The sequence below is a fragment of the Medicago sativa genome, chromosome 4 (assembly GCF_051527215.1).
Source record: "Medicago sativa cultivar Bolivia chromosome 4, Bolivia_mono, whole genome shotgun sequence".
NCBI classification, from domain to species: domain Eukaryota; kingdom Viridiplantae; phylum Streptophyta; class Magnoliopsida; order Fabales; family Fabaceae; genus Medicago; species Medicago sativa.
Window position 1 is genome coordinate 101,285,090 of NC_140752.1, and position 17,011 is coordinate 101,302,100.

A 17,011-nucleotide genomic window follows, 5' to 3' on the forward strand; every position below is an offset into this window, starting at 1 on the left:
AAATAATATAATAATGCCACTTAATAAAATACTAACACCTCACATATTTAAATAAATCACATAAATAGACTCTAACTTAATAAAAATAATTAAATAAAAGGAGGACGTTACATCATTCATTCAAGACCTTAAATAAACTAAATAGAGCATACGGTAAATGGAGCATACATGAGCTCCAAATGTAGAAAACTTCATCCGAGAGTTGTTAAAGAAGACATCAACAAAGTATATTCATTTAGCAAATTTAACACCTACTTTCGTCAAATAATGAGAAGATCAATTAAAAACATCGAATACCACTTTAGAGTCCATACAAAACATATCATTATTGAATGTCAACTCGATGATCCCCTCCATAGATCCAAGGAGTCTAGTTGCTTCACCATCGTTAATTGTGAGATGTTATAACCAAAGTGTTTTAACTCTAATGGAAAAACTCACTTCATCCATTAAATGAAAATCAACTCATTGTTTCGATTTAACACATAGAAAAATGAAGCATCGAGGTTGCGTTTGATGAACCATGTATGAGAAGGCTGCCACCGAGGACACACAAGCGAATCAGGTTACAAAGTGAATCGTGTAACAATAAAAAAGTTAAAACCCTCTTATTTGTTATTCTTTCCATTGCTATAGTAAAAAAAAAAATGCTAAAGAGTGCTTTTAGAGCATTGGTTAAGAGGATAAATTTAGAAATGTTGTATTGAAAAATGGTAAAAAATGATAGATTTGACTTTTTAAATTTTAAAAGTTAAAAAATTGATGAATTCAATGTAAACTTACCATTTTTTGTTTCTTTAACTATTGCCCTTAGGGCACTGGATAACATATCCCTAGAAAAATACAACCATCAAATTGATATATGTTTTTATTAGTATTTTTTTTTGATATATGTTTTTATTAGTATTTTTTTTTTTTTGGTCTAATAGCCTAGTTTTGGTATAATAACCTAGTGGTTAGAACTCACACAATTATTCAATGTGGAGAAATGAGGTGCCCAGGGTTCGAACCTGACCCCTGCATAAATTATTCAATGTCCCTGCTTCCCTGCCAACCGAGCCAACCTCACAGGAACTTATTAGTATGTTTTTATTATTGTTTAAAACGAATCCGTATTTTTGTCAAAAAAATTTCAATCAGATCTCATATTATTATTCGACAAAAATATAAAGACATGAACTTAATCGAGAAAATTTTGTCAAAGATTAATTTAAATAAAATTTCAATAAAGTGATGGACTAAGTTGAGAGAGATAATTTTATAGTTTACTCATTTATATTTTATTTATTTATTTATTTATTTATATTTATCTATATTGATATTGCTATATGGGAGGGTTGTAGGAGGCGATAGAGTGGAGAGATTAGATTAGATTATAGAAGAAAGAAGATAGATAGATAGAAGGAAGGAACGAACGAACGAACTTAGTAGAAGCTGAGGCGGCGGGTGAGGAGTGAGGAGTGTTGTTATATTGATTGATTCTGTCACAGAGTTGATTTGATTTCATGAAATCAATGGCGTCCTCTCAATCTTCGAACAATTTATGGGTATTACTGGGTTTGGGTTTAGCAGGAATTTATGTTTTAACGAGAAAGCTTAAACAAACTGTGAAAGAGGATTTCGGTGCTTTCATTCAAAAGCTTCAGTTGCTTCCTCCTCCGCCTCCTGCTCCTCCCAAAGCTCCTCATCCACTCACTTCTCTCACTTTCGCCATCTCCGACTTGTATGTCTTTTCTTTTCGTTTCGTTTCGTTTCGTTTCGTTTCTAATAACCTAATAACCTAATAACAATGAATTCTAATTGATTTGAATTGAATTTGAACAAACAGATTTGACATAGAAGGACACGTGTCTACGTTTGGTCATCCGGAATGGGCAAGGACGCACGAACCTGCTTCTTCTACTTCCCCTGCAGTTTCTTCTCTTGTTCAATCTGGTGCTACCTGTATTGCTACTACCGTTCTCGACCACCTCTCTTACGGGTTCGTTCGTCGTTCGTTCCTCCAATAAACCCTAACTATACCCTTTTTTACTTCATCATATAATTATAATTATCGTAATCGTAATAATAATTGTTACTTCTTTATTAATTCAGCATCAGTGGCGAAAATAAGCATTTTGGAACCCCTACCAATCCCGCTATCCCCGCTCGTCTACCTGGCGGCTCCTCTAGTGGTGCTGCCGTTGCTGTTGCTGCCAATTTAGTTGATTTCTCCTTGGGTCAGCTTCTTCTTATATCTTTTTACTACTCATTTATTAACATGCTTCAAACATATTTGTTTAGTAGCCAGTCAATTATGGTTTCTAGTACGCATGTTCTAAACTAACCTATTACTTGTTCAATGGATGCCAACTAAACTTCCGATGATAGCTATCAAAATTTATTATTAGTAATTTGAAGCTACCATACACTCAATTTGACCAGTGAAAGATCTTCTTTTCATAACCAGACATCAAGTATCTTGACTCCATACTACAAAATGATAGGGAGATGGGATGTGTAAAACTATGGGGTGATTCAACCGGTTCAGATTGGGAATGAAAAGAATGTATTATTATTATTATTATTATTATTATTATTATTATTATTATTATTGAATGAACAACAACACACAAACTCATGGATTTTCAAAACAAAATCCAGACTTCCCAATTGCCTAAAAGGCTCCAACTCTAATCAATCGACAAGATATATTATTCCCTAAGGCTTTGTTTGGGAGTTTGGAGGGGAGGGGAGGGGAAGGGAAAAGGGGTGAGAAATATAGGGGAAAATTGAGAAATCTTTCACATTTTTTTTAAGAGTATTTTTTTAGAGTGTGATAAATTAATACTTATGATTAATATATTTTTATTTTTAAGTATATTATAACAACATAGATCAAATTTGAATAATTCATATAAACCCTCTCAAACCCCCCAAAACCTTCCTCTGATACAATGTTTTAGTTCCCCCAAATGAGGAGGGTTTTATAATTTGAAGAAAAGTTAACCCCCCAATGTCCTCTATTTCTTTCACTTACTCCTTCCTTTTTTCCCAAGCCCTCCCCTCCCTTCCCCTCCAAACTCGCAAAACAAAGCCTAAGGCTCACCTCTTAATAAATTTTAAGGAAAGATGCTTCTGTAACTTTGAATGAATTCATTCTTGTTGCCACATAATGCGTACTTATATATGTCTGCGTAATATATTTATAGTTTTCTGGTTCAATATCACTAACATGTTGACATTTGAATGTATCTCATACGATTGCACCATTGTGTATTACAGGCGTTGATACTTCTGGAGGGGTGAGAGTGCCTGCTGGATTCTGTGGGATACTTGGCTTTCGACCTTCACATGGTGCTGTTTCTCATGGGGGAATCATACCCGTTTCAACAAGTCTGGACACTGTTGGTATGATTGATTCGTTTATTTATTCTGATTTAAAATATGGGCTTCTGTGCTTAAGTGGCTGCTTGATTTATTTATTTTGAACGATTAGTATATTTGCATCGTATAAAGATCAAGTGCAAATTTGGATTGATTACTTTTTAGCAGCTTTTTTAGATGCTTTCTTCGACAATATTTTGATTATAAACAGTTGAACACAATGGGTAAGCTAATACACACCGAGAACAGGATAAAAAGATGTTCTATTACAGCCGTTTTATTTAAACCGTCTTCTTATAGTTGCTGGCACTTTCTTAGCTTTTATATGCAGATGCTATGCTTCTGCCATCTGCTTCAGTTTTGAAACTCATTTTACCTCTGAAATTCTCTTTTCAGGTTGGTTTGCAAAGGATCCTGATATACTGCGTAGAGTTGGCCATATACTTTTACAAGCACCCTTTGTAATGCAACGCAGTCCCCGGCAAATAATTATTGCCGATGACTGTTTTCAACACCTAAATGTTCCTCTTGACAGGAGTTCTCAAGTGGTGATCAAAGCCACCGAGAAGCTTTTTGGAAGTATGTTCTTTTGTTGTGTCCTTTGCAGTTTAATATAATCCCTATCGTTTTGGTTATCATCGAAAGCTCCTGCCTCAGTTTGTGTGCTGGCTTGTGATTTTTGAATAACCTGTGCTTGTTCTTACTATCGCATTCTGTTATTTTTTTTAATTATCAATTATCTTCAGAGCAAGTATTGAAGCATATAAATCTTGAAGACTATATAAGATCTAAAGTTCCCAGCTTGAAGGCGTGTTCTGGCCAAAAAGCAAATGGTGAACTGAAATCTTCTTCGTTGATATTGCTTGCCAATATTATGCAATTTCTACAAAGGTTAGTTGGAAATATCATTATAATTTGCAGTTTTACGGGAAAACTTGAATGGAAGTTTTTTATTTTATTTTTAAACTTGTGGTTTGGTAGAGTTGTTTTACATTTAGCAGTTTTGTTGTGTTTTGATCTATTCACTCTGTATCATGTCATAACTCATAACTTCTCCTTTTCAATTAGTATTCCTCATTGTGGGTTTACTTAATTTATACTTGTTGTGTATTATGACCGTTTGCGGAAGCCTTGAATAATAATGTGATATTTTTTTGCCACTCCATTTGCAGACATGAATTTGGACATGTGCATGATGAGTGGATGAGCATAGTAAAGCCTGATCTTCACCCAGCTGTTTCAGCACAATTGCATGAAAAATTTGATGTATCCGAAGTGGAGATGGAAAACTCTAAATCTGTTAGAAGTGAGATGCGTGTTGCTGTAAATTCACTTTTGAAGGTAATCATTTTTTTTTACTCTTCCCCTATATATCTTTGGGCTGTGTTTGGTAACACGAATAAGCTAGCTTATAAGCTTGTTTTGATATACTAAGAGCATGTTTGGCCCAGCTTTTTGGGGACTTATTATCTCCTTGTTAGGAGAAGTAGGGCCAAACATAATTTAGCCTAAGCTCCTTAACTAAAAAGTTGCTTTTTTATAAAGAAGAAATATAAGAAAAAAGTACTTTTAAAAGAAGGTGATGAGAGTTACTTTTACAAAACACGCTCAACTTATTTTTAGAGCTCTCCCCTTCGAATCCCATTGAGGACACAACCTATGTTTTATTTTAATTTTTTTGACGTTGTTTCTCCAATTGCTAATGTCATATGCTCTCCAATTGCTTATGTATTTTTTATTTTATTTTTAGGGGGCCGTTATCATTTTTTGGTTAATTGCTATTGGTACTTTTTTTTATTGACAAATGATATACTGGTTCGTAAATAGTATTTCTCTAACTATATCACACTTACTTATGTGCTCTTTCAAAGAAAATATATGAATTAAATTTAAAGGTTCATATTTATATATTTAATCAAGAATTATTTATTCAGGCCTCTAAATTTGATTAAAAATATAGTTTTAAAAGAACTTTTCTCTCATTATTAAATATTTATCTTTTAAATCATAACAAGGTATTTTTATCCAAACAAAACAGAAAAAAAATCATCAAAAAAGTTATCATTTATTGAATATCATAAAAATTATTTAATCTGATAATGGATGAATTTTTTTTATAAATCTTATTCATTTTTTAAATATTTATAATGATTTATAATAAAATATGAGCTTGTTAAAATAAATTGATTTTATTTGAAAATATTATCAAGAACTTTAACATAAAAAATTTGAAATAAAAAACAATGTTTACCAAACAACTTTAACTTTATCTTTTAAGCTGTTATTTTTAACTTTAAGTTTAAAGTAGCTTATATGCCTAAAAAAAGCTGGGCCAAACGCAACCTAAGATGTGTTTGGTAAAAAACTTTTTCCACTAGCTTATAGCGTTTTTTGAGAAGCTATTTCAAGTAGCTTTTGAGCTTATAGCTGGTAGCTTTTTATATTTTCTTCCAATTTTAACCCTATTAATTTAATTATTTTTTAATAAAACATGTTCATGGCTTAAAAAATAACTGCCACGTTCATAGCTTATTTTTAATAAAACAACTGCCACATTTTTTCCTTTGAAAAAAAACTTCCATGCTTTATTTTATTTTTTAAGGAACGCTATATATATATATATATATATATATATATATATATATATATATCTTAAAAGAAATGCTATATATTCTTGCTTACATTTTTTTCCACCTTCCTCTTATTTTTGGGATTCATAAAAGTAGAGATCAATGAGCTTTTGCCCTCTTTTGTATCAAAAAAAAAAAAAAAAAAGCAGAGATCAAAATTGTCAGTGAAATTTTTTTGGAGACTAAAACCAAAAGTTTGAATATTTATAGGGATCCAAAACATAACTAACCATAAATCAAAATATTAAAAAATAAATACATCAGATACATTAGAAAAAATGTGTGTGTGTGTCTATATATATATATATATTATAACTTAAAAAAAAATGTCCTTTTATGTCATTTTATACTTATCAGCCACTTCAACAACTAATTTTAATAAACCAGCTTTTCAGCTATAAGCTATCAGTTATAAGACATCAGCTATATGCTAGCTTTTCAGCTATCAGCTAGCTTATAGCTTATTTTTACCAAACACACAGATCCTTTTGATTTGAAATCAATATTCATGCTGCCTCATTCCAATGTTAGCCACATTTTTTAAAGCGTTTATTTTACCAGTGGTTTATCCTTCTTGCTTTCTTAAACAAACAGAAGAGTACATTCACAGATCATAGTGGGTAGATTTTAATGTGATTGTTAAAGAGTTAAAAGCTGTACTGCATTTTAACAAACTTATGGTTTTGGTGAATGGAACATGGTTAATTGCTTTTGTATGGAGTACCTTTAATTTGTATTTCCAACTCTCTTTATAAAAATTAACCAATATATTCGCAGACAAGCAAAGTGTGTTGTGGGTGGATTATAATATCTGGTTGTTAAGGGTTAAAATTTATGCTGAATTTTACAAATTTATGGTGAACGTAACATTGATATTGAATGGGCAAAACATTTCTAAATAAGTTACTGAGAATATACTGCAGAACACATGCAGAAAATTCGTTCAAAGATGAAAGTGGATATTTTCAATCGATTTATGGTTTTGAATATATTAATTTTTATAAGTTTTCAATTTAGTATTTTAGTAATTTATATTCTGATAAGGGAAACATAGTTGTTCAGAATTTAATACATTTTAATGGCTTAATGCTCTTAAGGACGAAGGAATTTTGGTGATCCCTACTGTAGCTGATCCTCCTCCAAAATTAGGTGGAAAGGAGATCCTATCACAGGATTATCAGAGCCGTGCATTTAGCCTGCTAAGTATTGCTAGCATATCAGGTTGCTGTCAGGTAAAGATTTCACCCTCATGAAACTTGCTTAATGTTATCCGTTTTTTTTTGTTTTGTTTATATTTGTGACTGTTTTGTCTGTATTTTCAGAATTTGTTTATATTTCACGGAAACTTGTTTCCTCAATCAATATCATTGCACTCTTTGTTTGATTTTCATATGTGATAGAATTCAAATTACCAATATGCACCTGATGGGTATTTTATGAAATATATGATAGGCACTCTTTCATAATTGTGATTGTAATGACTTTTGTTCATATTCTCCTAATTTATCTTTTCAGGTCACAGTACCATTGGGATTTTATGACAAGTATCCTGTTTCAGTTTCCCTGATAGCTCGTTATGGTGGTGATCGCTTTTTGCTTGACACGCTAAAGACCATGTATACAAGTCTACAAGAGCAGGCTGATATTGCTGCCACAAGTAAAACATCAAGAAATGTTGTTAGCAAGGAACAATCCGCTGAGATTGCCAAAGAGAAGGTATTGTTGCAAATGAATCAGATTCAGCAGTCACCTATTTTTATTTTTATTTTGTAATTGTTCTGTGTAACTGGCATGGTTATAGTTCTAAATCACCAGTGACGTTTAAAATTATAATATTATAAAACCATCTACGACAACAACAACCAAGCCTTTAGATCTTTCTTAATAAGTTCCCTAATAGTTTTTCTAGGTCTTCCTCTGCCTAGAGTGATTTGATGACCCTCCATCTGATCTACTCTCCTTACTACATAATCCATAGGTCTTCGTTGTAGATGCCCAAACCACCACCATCTTTTCTACGATAGGTGCTGCCCCAACCCTTTCTCTGATGTTGTCATTTCTAATCCTATTTTGTGTAGTCTTGGGACAAAATGTTGCGTTGGATGTTACCACATATCGAACGCAACGTCCTCATCTGTGCTGCGCTTATTTTATTCTCATGTTGGTTCTTTACCGCCCAACATTCTGTCCCATACAACATCGCAGGTCTTACATCTGTTTGATGGTTTACATCTCCTATTTCTCCACCGTTTTGTACTATGGACCCAGGGTATTTAAATCGTGTAACTTGTGGTATGACATGATCTCCAACTTTACATCAGGGATAACATTACATTTGGTGTCTTTCATAACTTTCTCTATGCAAATGTAGGGATGATGCTTTTTTTTAGGTGTTGTAATTTATCCTTGAACTTCCCCTATAATTTAAGCTGCCCTTTTTATTAAGATGCATCTGATAGTTTTACTCGTTAATTCTCAGTTCCTTTTGTGTTTGTTCTCCTCACTCATTATTTTTGGGGTTCATCGTTCAATGATTCAGGGAAATCAAGCCTACAAAGATAAGCAGTGGCAGAAAGCCATTGGATTTTATACTGAAGCTATTAAACTCTGCGGCGATAACGCAACATACTACAGTAACAGGGCTCAAGCGTATCTTGAACTTGGAAGGTAGTGTTTCATTCTTTTGCTATTTCTCTCTGAGTTTCCTGCAAACTAATGGATTTATTCTTTGTTAATCCAGTTATCTCCAAGCTGAGGCAGATTGTACAAAAGCAATAAGTCTTGACAAAAAGGTAACTTTCATCTTCGAAGAACTTTATCCTTTGAAGTTAATGTCATTGGTTTGAATGATGGCTGTCATTTTAGACTATGACAAAATCTTGTCATCATTACAAATATACATGTTTGTTGAAAATGAAGACTTAATAATTGAATTGCTATTCAGTTTGTTAAGAACACATACATTTTGTGTTGTATTGGATCCAACAATTTTTGCCCCTAGATTAATATAATTTCTATACGACACTCGGAATAAAACAAAGAGAAAAGGAGAAAGAAATAGATTTATGGAAAAAATATTTCCTGCTATTGTTCATTCTTTACTCTTCATACAAAATCCAATTAAATAGTTCATATACGTGATTATTGTATGTATTTTTGAATGAGATAGCCATGGGCATTTTTCAGTAACGTCCTCTCTTTATTCTTGTTTTAAACAGAGTGTGAAGGCCTACTTCCGTAGAGGTACAGCTAGAGAGATGCTGGGCTACTACAAAGAAGCAATTGATGGTAAGATCTTATATTCTCAAATTTGTTTACATTTTCTCATTTCCTCTAGAAAATTGAAGAGGTTCTCAAACTCGAGAGCCAATCCGAAGCTATTAATAGCTAACATGATTTGCCGCACATTTCCTTTTTGTTGAAGTTCATTTGGTTCTAAAATTATCTAAAATATATAAGATTTCACTTGGCTCTTGCTTATTGGGCTTAAGTTGATCCATTGCCCATATTTAGCTGATTTCCATTTGTGGGCTTCTAGTATTTTTTCTTTTAGTTGGTTATGGGAACTCAAAAATCATGTTTTGATGATTATTAGAGGACTGTTCAAAATTCAAATGTTTGAATAAGACAACTGCATATTGACAGGGTTTACATTCTGTTATCCTCATCAGTTTCAAAAGCATACACTAATGAAAGATTTGGCATACAGATTTTAAATATGCCCTTGTACTTGAGCCAACCAACAAAAGGGCTGCTTCAGCTGCTGAAAGATTGAGGAAACTATTTCAGTAGATAAATAATTGGGAATACAAGATTTGAGAGCTGAATAATTGGTCTACGTTGGGTGACACCGCTGATACATGATGCTGGTTTTTATGCCCTGAGGCGATTGATGAGTTTCTGGCTGCAATAATCATACAGGAATAATCTGACTTGTGGTTTCTGCAAAGATGATATTGATTCTTTTGTCATTCGCGGCTCGGCATTTTATACCTGGTAATCAGATTGAATCCCAATTTTGCTCGAGGTAAATATATTAGGATTGTAATATCAGTCAAATGAGGCGAATGCTCTTGGTAACAGCTCAGGATTAAGCTGTGCATTTTTCTAAAAAATACTTTGCACTTCACGGGATTTGTTTTTTGGTTGATTGTACTTCACGGGATTTTAATATTTGTTCATGTATGTCAAAAGTAGACCATGTTAACGCTAAGCATTTAGTCCCTGTCTTATTTTGACTTTCAATTTGAATGACATGTCACTTCATTAAATGACAGGGACTTGCCCTCAATGATGATGTGGCAGCCATGCCATATTTTATTTTGTTTTTAAATTTTTTAAAATAAAAACATAAATTTAAATATTAAAAGTAGAATTCGAAAGATGAATAAAAGAAGTGAGATTGGAGATTTAGGTTTATGTCCTCGTCACTTCACTTCACTTGTATAATATTTCAAACTTAGGTCCAATAAGATTGAGGAACTTAGACATGCCATTACCTGTAAGTTGTTTTCCTGGCGCCAGGGGACCAATTACTAGTTACTACTTAACCAAACACCATTTTCTTTCTCTAGTCTTTAAGTTTAAACCTTGCTTCATGTTGCAACAAGCATGAGAAAATTGTATTAATCAAATGGAAGCAGATGGTTTTATCACCCGAGAGGGAACGCACCATTTTGATGTAATTGTGACTCCGTGTTGTTCACCATATAATATTATAATTAGGGTCTTGTTAACGAGTGTCCACGGGGCACTCTTTAAGCATCCCAAATTTAGTAACTACTTTTGAAAAGTCAATTATTACAATTTTTAATGCATTTAATACACAACTTTTCATTAAAAACTTACTATGTTTAACGAGTGCCCCGGGCACTAGTTAACATTTCCCTTGTAAGTATTAAGATTTGAATATATCATATTTTTAAATTTAATCGTTAATTTTTCAATGGATAGATTATTTTTCGTTTAAAGGAATCTCAGTTTTTTAATTTCTCTAGTTAGAAGAAAACATTTAAAAAGATGAAAGGGAACATGGTGGTGCATTTACAAAATCCAAAGTAGCAAAATGTAACATTAATTAAACAAGTACATAATATACAAGACACCAATTTTTTTTGGAATATAGTCTTTGATTCTAACACTGAAAGACCTTCTAAATTTGATAGTCATTAATAGTTGATGCTTGGAGTCTGATTTGCTATTGAATTTCTGAATAAACTCTTCCACCCTCTTATTGCGATCCTCATTTGACATCTTAGAAAACTCATTTTCTTCTACTTTTGGCTCTATCTTCATAGAATCTAACCTTCTCATTGAATTCTTCCTTTCATCAATCACAACATGCTTGGCTCTATTGTGTCGATAAGATTTACTTCTTCAATGGATTGATCTTGTAGGAAATTAATGCAGCTTTATCTAATCCATGTTCCTTATGACCATCATCTCCATCTATTTATTTGCAATTTAAGTGTTGACTTCTTCTCATTTGTAGTTAACTTATGTTCCAATAACACAAGTTAGCATTTCCTAAAAGATAAAGACAAATTTGATTTTGCTAGTGATGGTATGGAGATGCTTCTTGGACCCTATTCTTTCTCTTCTGTAGAAACCGTTGCAAAGATCTCTTCATTGAAAGGCCAGACCCAGGGCTATACAATTGATGAGGAGGCTGCACTATTGTTGGTGTTGTTCGCTCTGACCCTCTCGGTGTCTTCACTTTTTCTTGCAACTTAATTTTATTTGCCAGCATTAAGATGGATTTGGCCTGCACAACATTCACATTAACCCATTTATTTATTTTTATAAAGAGATTGCAAAATCATTTTTTCATTTAGTTATTGGCCTAGTCAAGAACAGAGGGCGGTAATGAGTATACCTGAAACTCTGTGACATCAGTCAGACACATCTTCCCATCATAGAATATGGTCAGCGGCTGTTCCTGATTTTGCATTGGGCTTTCCTCCCTTCAATGGAGATAGAAATTAACAAAGAATTACTTTAATACCCAAATATAAAAAGAAAATCATAGTCTAACAAATTGAAAAAATGGAAATGGTATACAAAGAAAAGCATTCTCTTATCTTACATGTGGTGGTTGCTGTTGTTGTGATTGCCAGAATCATAGAGAGGAAAAAGGCAGAGTTCTAAGTTACAATTCCTCCTCATTTTTACTATATTTTCTTAAGAGTTTGAGAGAGAGAGAGAGAGAGAGAGAGAGAGAGAGAGAGATGTGTTAATGTTAAAGGTATAGAGAGAAGAGAGTAGCTAGGTATATTATATATGGCTTAAGTGCAGCTGGAGCCTGGAATGGAAAATGAAATGAAAATTTCGGCGTGGGAACAGACACGGTGGTTTGTTTAAAGTTGCGCTGTCTTGTACTGCTGTCTGTCTTACATTAAGAATTGGAACATGTGTTTTTAACAATGAAAAGGATACTTAGATTAGAGCATGTGTTCAATGTCTTTTTATTTAAAATTAAGATAAGATTTGTGTCACCGCACACCGGAAGCATGTCACTCCTTACTCGTGTCGGCACCACGGGATCAAGGTCATCACTTTAAATTATGGGTTTTATTAAAGATTTAAGAATAGAAATAATTGATAATTTTCATATAAAAAAATGTTTAAATATGTTTTTTTAGGAGATATTTAAATATGTTAAATACATAAATTCAAGATATTTTTTTTTACTTTAAATTTCTTATCAAGTGTTCTAAGAACATTTGTTAGCATTTCTTTTAAATTATTACTAATTTTTGGATTAAAATGAAATTGGATTATTAAAAGGGAAATGCTGAAAATAAAATTGATTTTCGGATTGTTCACAAATCCTTCAAAATCTCCAAAATATTTTCTTTGGGTTTCATTATCTGATTGGATGGGACGTACCTGATCAGACTCAAAGAAGATAACAATCTTTGTTCTCCTATGCGTTAAATACCTAAACTCAAGTTCTTCACACTTTCAAACACACTCCTCCCGTCAATCATTGCTTTTTATCTAACTATAGTCAAAAGAAGATGCATCTGTTGTCACATTTCTTTGATTTAGTAACAAAAGGAGGATAAAAACCTTTTGGTTGGTAAGTTCAAAATAGAAAAAAATATTTGACACTATAAAAGCCTTTATTTTGACCTCCATTTAATTATTTTTTTTTGCCATTTTGTTAACTACCAAATATAAACGGAAAGCCGAATACGTTAGTGTCCGTCTTTACGCTTGTGTATATAAAAAATCACAAGTGTGTGTTATTTCCGTTTCCTAAGTAAGTCTCGACATTTCTCTTTTTCTTTTTCAAATTGTCCTCTTTAATGATCTTAACAAAAGTAAGTGTAAGAGTGTAAGAGAGAACCATTAGTGAGATTTTTCCTTATCCAACATCTGACGTCAAGAGTCTGGTTTGTGATTAACAATGGTGGTATACCAAATCCCTATCAATTTTCCAATCTTGGATGGAAAGAATTACCGCAAATGGAGCAATTAAATGAAGGTGGTATTTGGTTATTAAGATGTGATGAATCAAGTGATTAATGATGTTGATCCTATCACCAATGCCTCAACAAACGCCAAGAAAGTTGTGTGTAAAGAAGCGAAGAATAAAAGACTTGAAAGCATTATTCACAATTCATCAAAGTGGAGCCTTTTTTTAGAAAGTTAGTGAAGTTCAATCATGAAAGGAGGTCTATGGTACTCTAGAGTGAGTGTATGCTGGTGCAGTGTTACAAAAGGGGGATAAATGCGAGGTTACAGACAGACTCACAAGAGACAATATGAGCTGTAACAAAAAGGGGATAAATAAAATGTAAGTGACTTCTTAACAAGAATCTAAAAATAGTGGATTTGATGAAATGGTGTGGTAAAATACTCGCAAATTAGGACCTAACGGAGAAAGTTTTGAGATCTTTTTCTCCAAGATTTGATGATATTATAGTAGCAATAGAAGAGTCCCAAGGATCATTCAAGTATGACTATTAATGAGATGTAAGAATCACTTAAAGCTCATGAAAAACATAAGAACGGTGTAGCTTTGCAAGCATAATGCAAAGTTAGTTAAATAGTTCAATATTCAAAATAAAAAATTAAACGGGGTGTAGTTAGCATTTATTTGTAGAGATATTCTTGCATGAACTCTCACCCAACACATCATTCTTACACCCAACCAATAAAAGAATGACACGTGTTATTAACTTTAAAAAAAAATGTGATTTTAATTAAGAAAATGGAAACATAAATGGTGGTGGGTGGTTTTTGTCGGTTAAAGAAAGTGGAAAAAGGAGAGAGAAATATTAAAAATAATGAGAAAAAATTCTGATATTAATTTTTTTTATTATTTTAATGATTTGTTAGATTTTAATTGGTTGGGTGTAAGAATGATGTGTTGGGTAAGAGTTCACATAAGAATTTCTCTATAAAGATTGCTTTTCTGACATAGAATACTTCCTATTGACACATGGAAATGACCAAAATACCTCCAGCAGTAGTTAACTACCGTTTGTTAAAGCGCCGTAGATTTATCCGGCGGTAGTTAACTACCGCTGTATACCAACACAGCAAAAAAAAAAAAGAAAAAAAAAATACTCCAGCGGTAGTTAACTACCGTGGAGTATCAAATATTTTTGGGGAATTAGTCACTTTAGTCCCTGAATGGGGAACGATTCGTCAATTTAGTCCCTGAATGCAGATAATATGCAAAACAGTCCCTGCATGGTCAATTTCAGGGACTAAAGTGACTAACGAAGTCTACATTCAAGGACTAAATTGACTAACGGAGTCTGCATTCAGGGACTAAATTGACTAACAATGTCTACATTCAGGGACTATTTTGCAATTTATCTTCATTCAGGGACTAAATTGACGAATCGTTCCCCATTCAGGGACTAAAGTGACTAATTCCCCAATATTTTTTTTGATTATTATGACATTGCCATGTTCTGCATACTCCTCCAAATCCTCCACAGATTGACTGTGCAATCCACCAGATTTCTTTGAACCTAACATTCTCTATCTCTCTCTATGTACCTTTGAAAAAACAACACTTTCTCTGGAAAAGCAAGAGAACAAAGAGATTCAGTCACTATTGGCATATATAGCAAAACTAAAAAAAACCAAACAAATCTGGTTAGTGAGCTACAACAATAGTGACTGAATTTTGATGATGATGATGATAATACCTATAAACTTAACTCGAAAGCGATTAAATTCATAAAAACAACCATTATTCTATTTTCATCAAAATCAAATTTTGCAGATGATAATACCTATAATTTATAAACCTGACTCACATGAGATTAAATTCAAAAAATAAAAAATAAATTAAAAAATACAATTATTCTTTTATAATCAAAAATCAAATTTTGAAGATGATAATACCAATAAACCAAAGTCAAAAGAGATTAAAGGGGGTGTATTGGATTAGGATTTTAAAAGACTATTTTAATAAAAAAAGTCTTTAAGATTTTAAAAGACTGTGTGAGATTGTATTGATTCTGTGAGATTTTAAAAGACTTTTTATGTAAAAGACTTTATACACTCAAGATTTTAATGGATTTATCACATTGACTTTTAAGGATTTCAAAGGATTTTATGGGATTTTAAAATTTTAAAGGATTCAATGAATTTTAGGGAAAAAAAGAACAAACTTACAAGTGTGAATGATAAAAATAATGAACAAATAAATTCTAGCGTTTGAATAAAGAAAAATAAAACCAATAAAAAAATTCTTTTACTATTGATTTTAAAATTTTAAGGATTTTATGGATTTTATAAGATTTTAAGGGACTAAAAAACACTCTTAACACATTATTCTCCATACACATTTTTTATTTGTTAAAAATGTTATTCCCACAAAATTCAATTGTACATATTTAAAATTATGACAGCCCTTACAAATCTTTCAAAAAAAAATATTGTGTCAGCCCTCATTTTGTGTTTGAAATTAGAGAAGTCGTTTGAGTTTTTCTAAAAGAGGTGAGAGAGAGAGAAGAGAGGAGGGAGAGAGAGAGAGAGAGAGAGAGAGGGAGAGAATGGAGAGATAGAGAGACGAAGAGAGAATGGAGAGATAGAGAGACGAAGAGAGAAAGGAGAGAGGGGGAGGGGAGAGAGAGAAGGGAGAAGAAAGAGATAGTAACTTTTAAATGAAAAACAATCCCAAGAAATCTCATCTTTTCATGAAAGACTTTTTCTTGTTAAAATTACACTACAAAATCCCACAAAATCCATCAAAATCCAATTTATTAAACAATCCTTCGAAATTTGAATGATTTTGAATACCATGAGACTTTTTTTAAGTGATGAAAAGTCTTGATTGAATACCTCAAGACTTTTTTAAAATGACAAAGAGTCTTGATTGAATACCACAAGACTTTTTTTAAGTTGCAAAAAGTCTTGATTGAATACCACAAGACTTTTTCATAATTAAAAAGTCTTTTAAAATCCCATAGAATCCTAATCCAATACATCCCCCTAAATTGATAAAAATTAAGATGGGGTGAACAAGTGATAAAAGTTAAGATGCAGTTACAAAAAAAAAAAATGACAAAATCAGTACTTATGATCATATAGTAGAAAAATGAACAAGTGATCAACAAGTTTGAATCAAAGTTCTGTCCAAATGAACAACCCACAGCAGCAGTTTGTTTCCTCCTCTCTATGTCCATATCAACAATCCCAATCTTCCTATTGTTTACAGATGTGCAGAAAGAGAGAAAGAGAATGAAAAGAAAAGATGTGCAGAAAAACAATTTCCAGCGGTAGTTAACTACCGCTGAGTGTTCAGCGGCAGTTAACTACCGGCGCTTTAATCAGTGGCCGTTAACTACCGTGGGGGTAATTTGGTCATTTCCATGTGTCAATAAGAAGTATTCTATGTCAAAAAAGCAACTCTCTTTCTCTATTTGTATGTATTAAACGGGGGTGTAGAAAAGTTGATGAAAGTGTGAGGCCCATAATGTTAAGCCCAAAAATCCAATCCAGTCATCCATCCATCTTCTTACCAGTGGAACAGAACAGAACAGAAC

At 32.6% G+C, this 17,011-nt stretch overlaps 2 protein-coding genes across 3 annotated transcripts; one reads left to right on the forward strand and one right to left on the reverse strand.

Moving 5' to 3' along the window:
* The first annotated feature begins 1,339 nt into the window (after positions 1-1,339).
* TOC64-III (translocon at the outer membrane of chloroplasts 64-III) lies at positions 1,340-10,267 on the forward strand. Of its 2 annotated transcripts, none has more exons than XM_085706762.1 (13): positions 1,340-1,723; positions 1,829-1,981; positions 2,095-2,219; positions 3,265-3,390; positions 3,763-3,945; positions 4,113-4,257; positions 4,539-4,707; positions 7,094-7,228; positions 7,512-7,712; positions 8,536-8,663; positions 8,737-8,788; positions 9,215-9,284; positions 9,642-10,267. In XM_085706762.1, the coding sequence occupies exons 1-13, from the start codon at positions 1,506-1,508 to the stop codon at positions 9,710-9,712; spliced, it is 1,776 nt and encodes a 591-aa protein (XP_085562888.1). In that variant the 5' UTR covers positions 1,340-1,505; the 3' UTR covers positions 9,713-10,267. The 2 variants fall into 2 exon arrangements, with proteins under 2 accessions (XP_085562888.1, XP_085562887.1); XM_085706761.1 differs by having other exon boundaries at positions 9,706-10,267.
* Positions 10,268-11,038: 771 nt separating this feature from the next.
* Positions 11,039-12,429, reverse strand: LOC146934817 (protein TIFY 5A-like). Its single transcript, XM_085706763.1, has 3 exons — positions 12,082-12,429; positions 11,872-11,959; positions 11,039-11,760 (listed from the first exon to the last, which is right to left on the reverse strand). The coding sequence occupies exons 1-3, from the start codon at positions 12,159-12,161 to the stop codon at positions 11,551-11,553; spliced, it is 378 nt and encodes a 125-aa protein (XP_085562889.1). The 5' UTR covers positions 12,162-12,429; the 3' UTR covers positions 11,039-11,550.
* Positions 12,430-17,011: the final 4,582 nt, after the last annotated feature.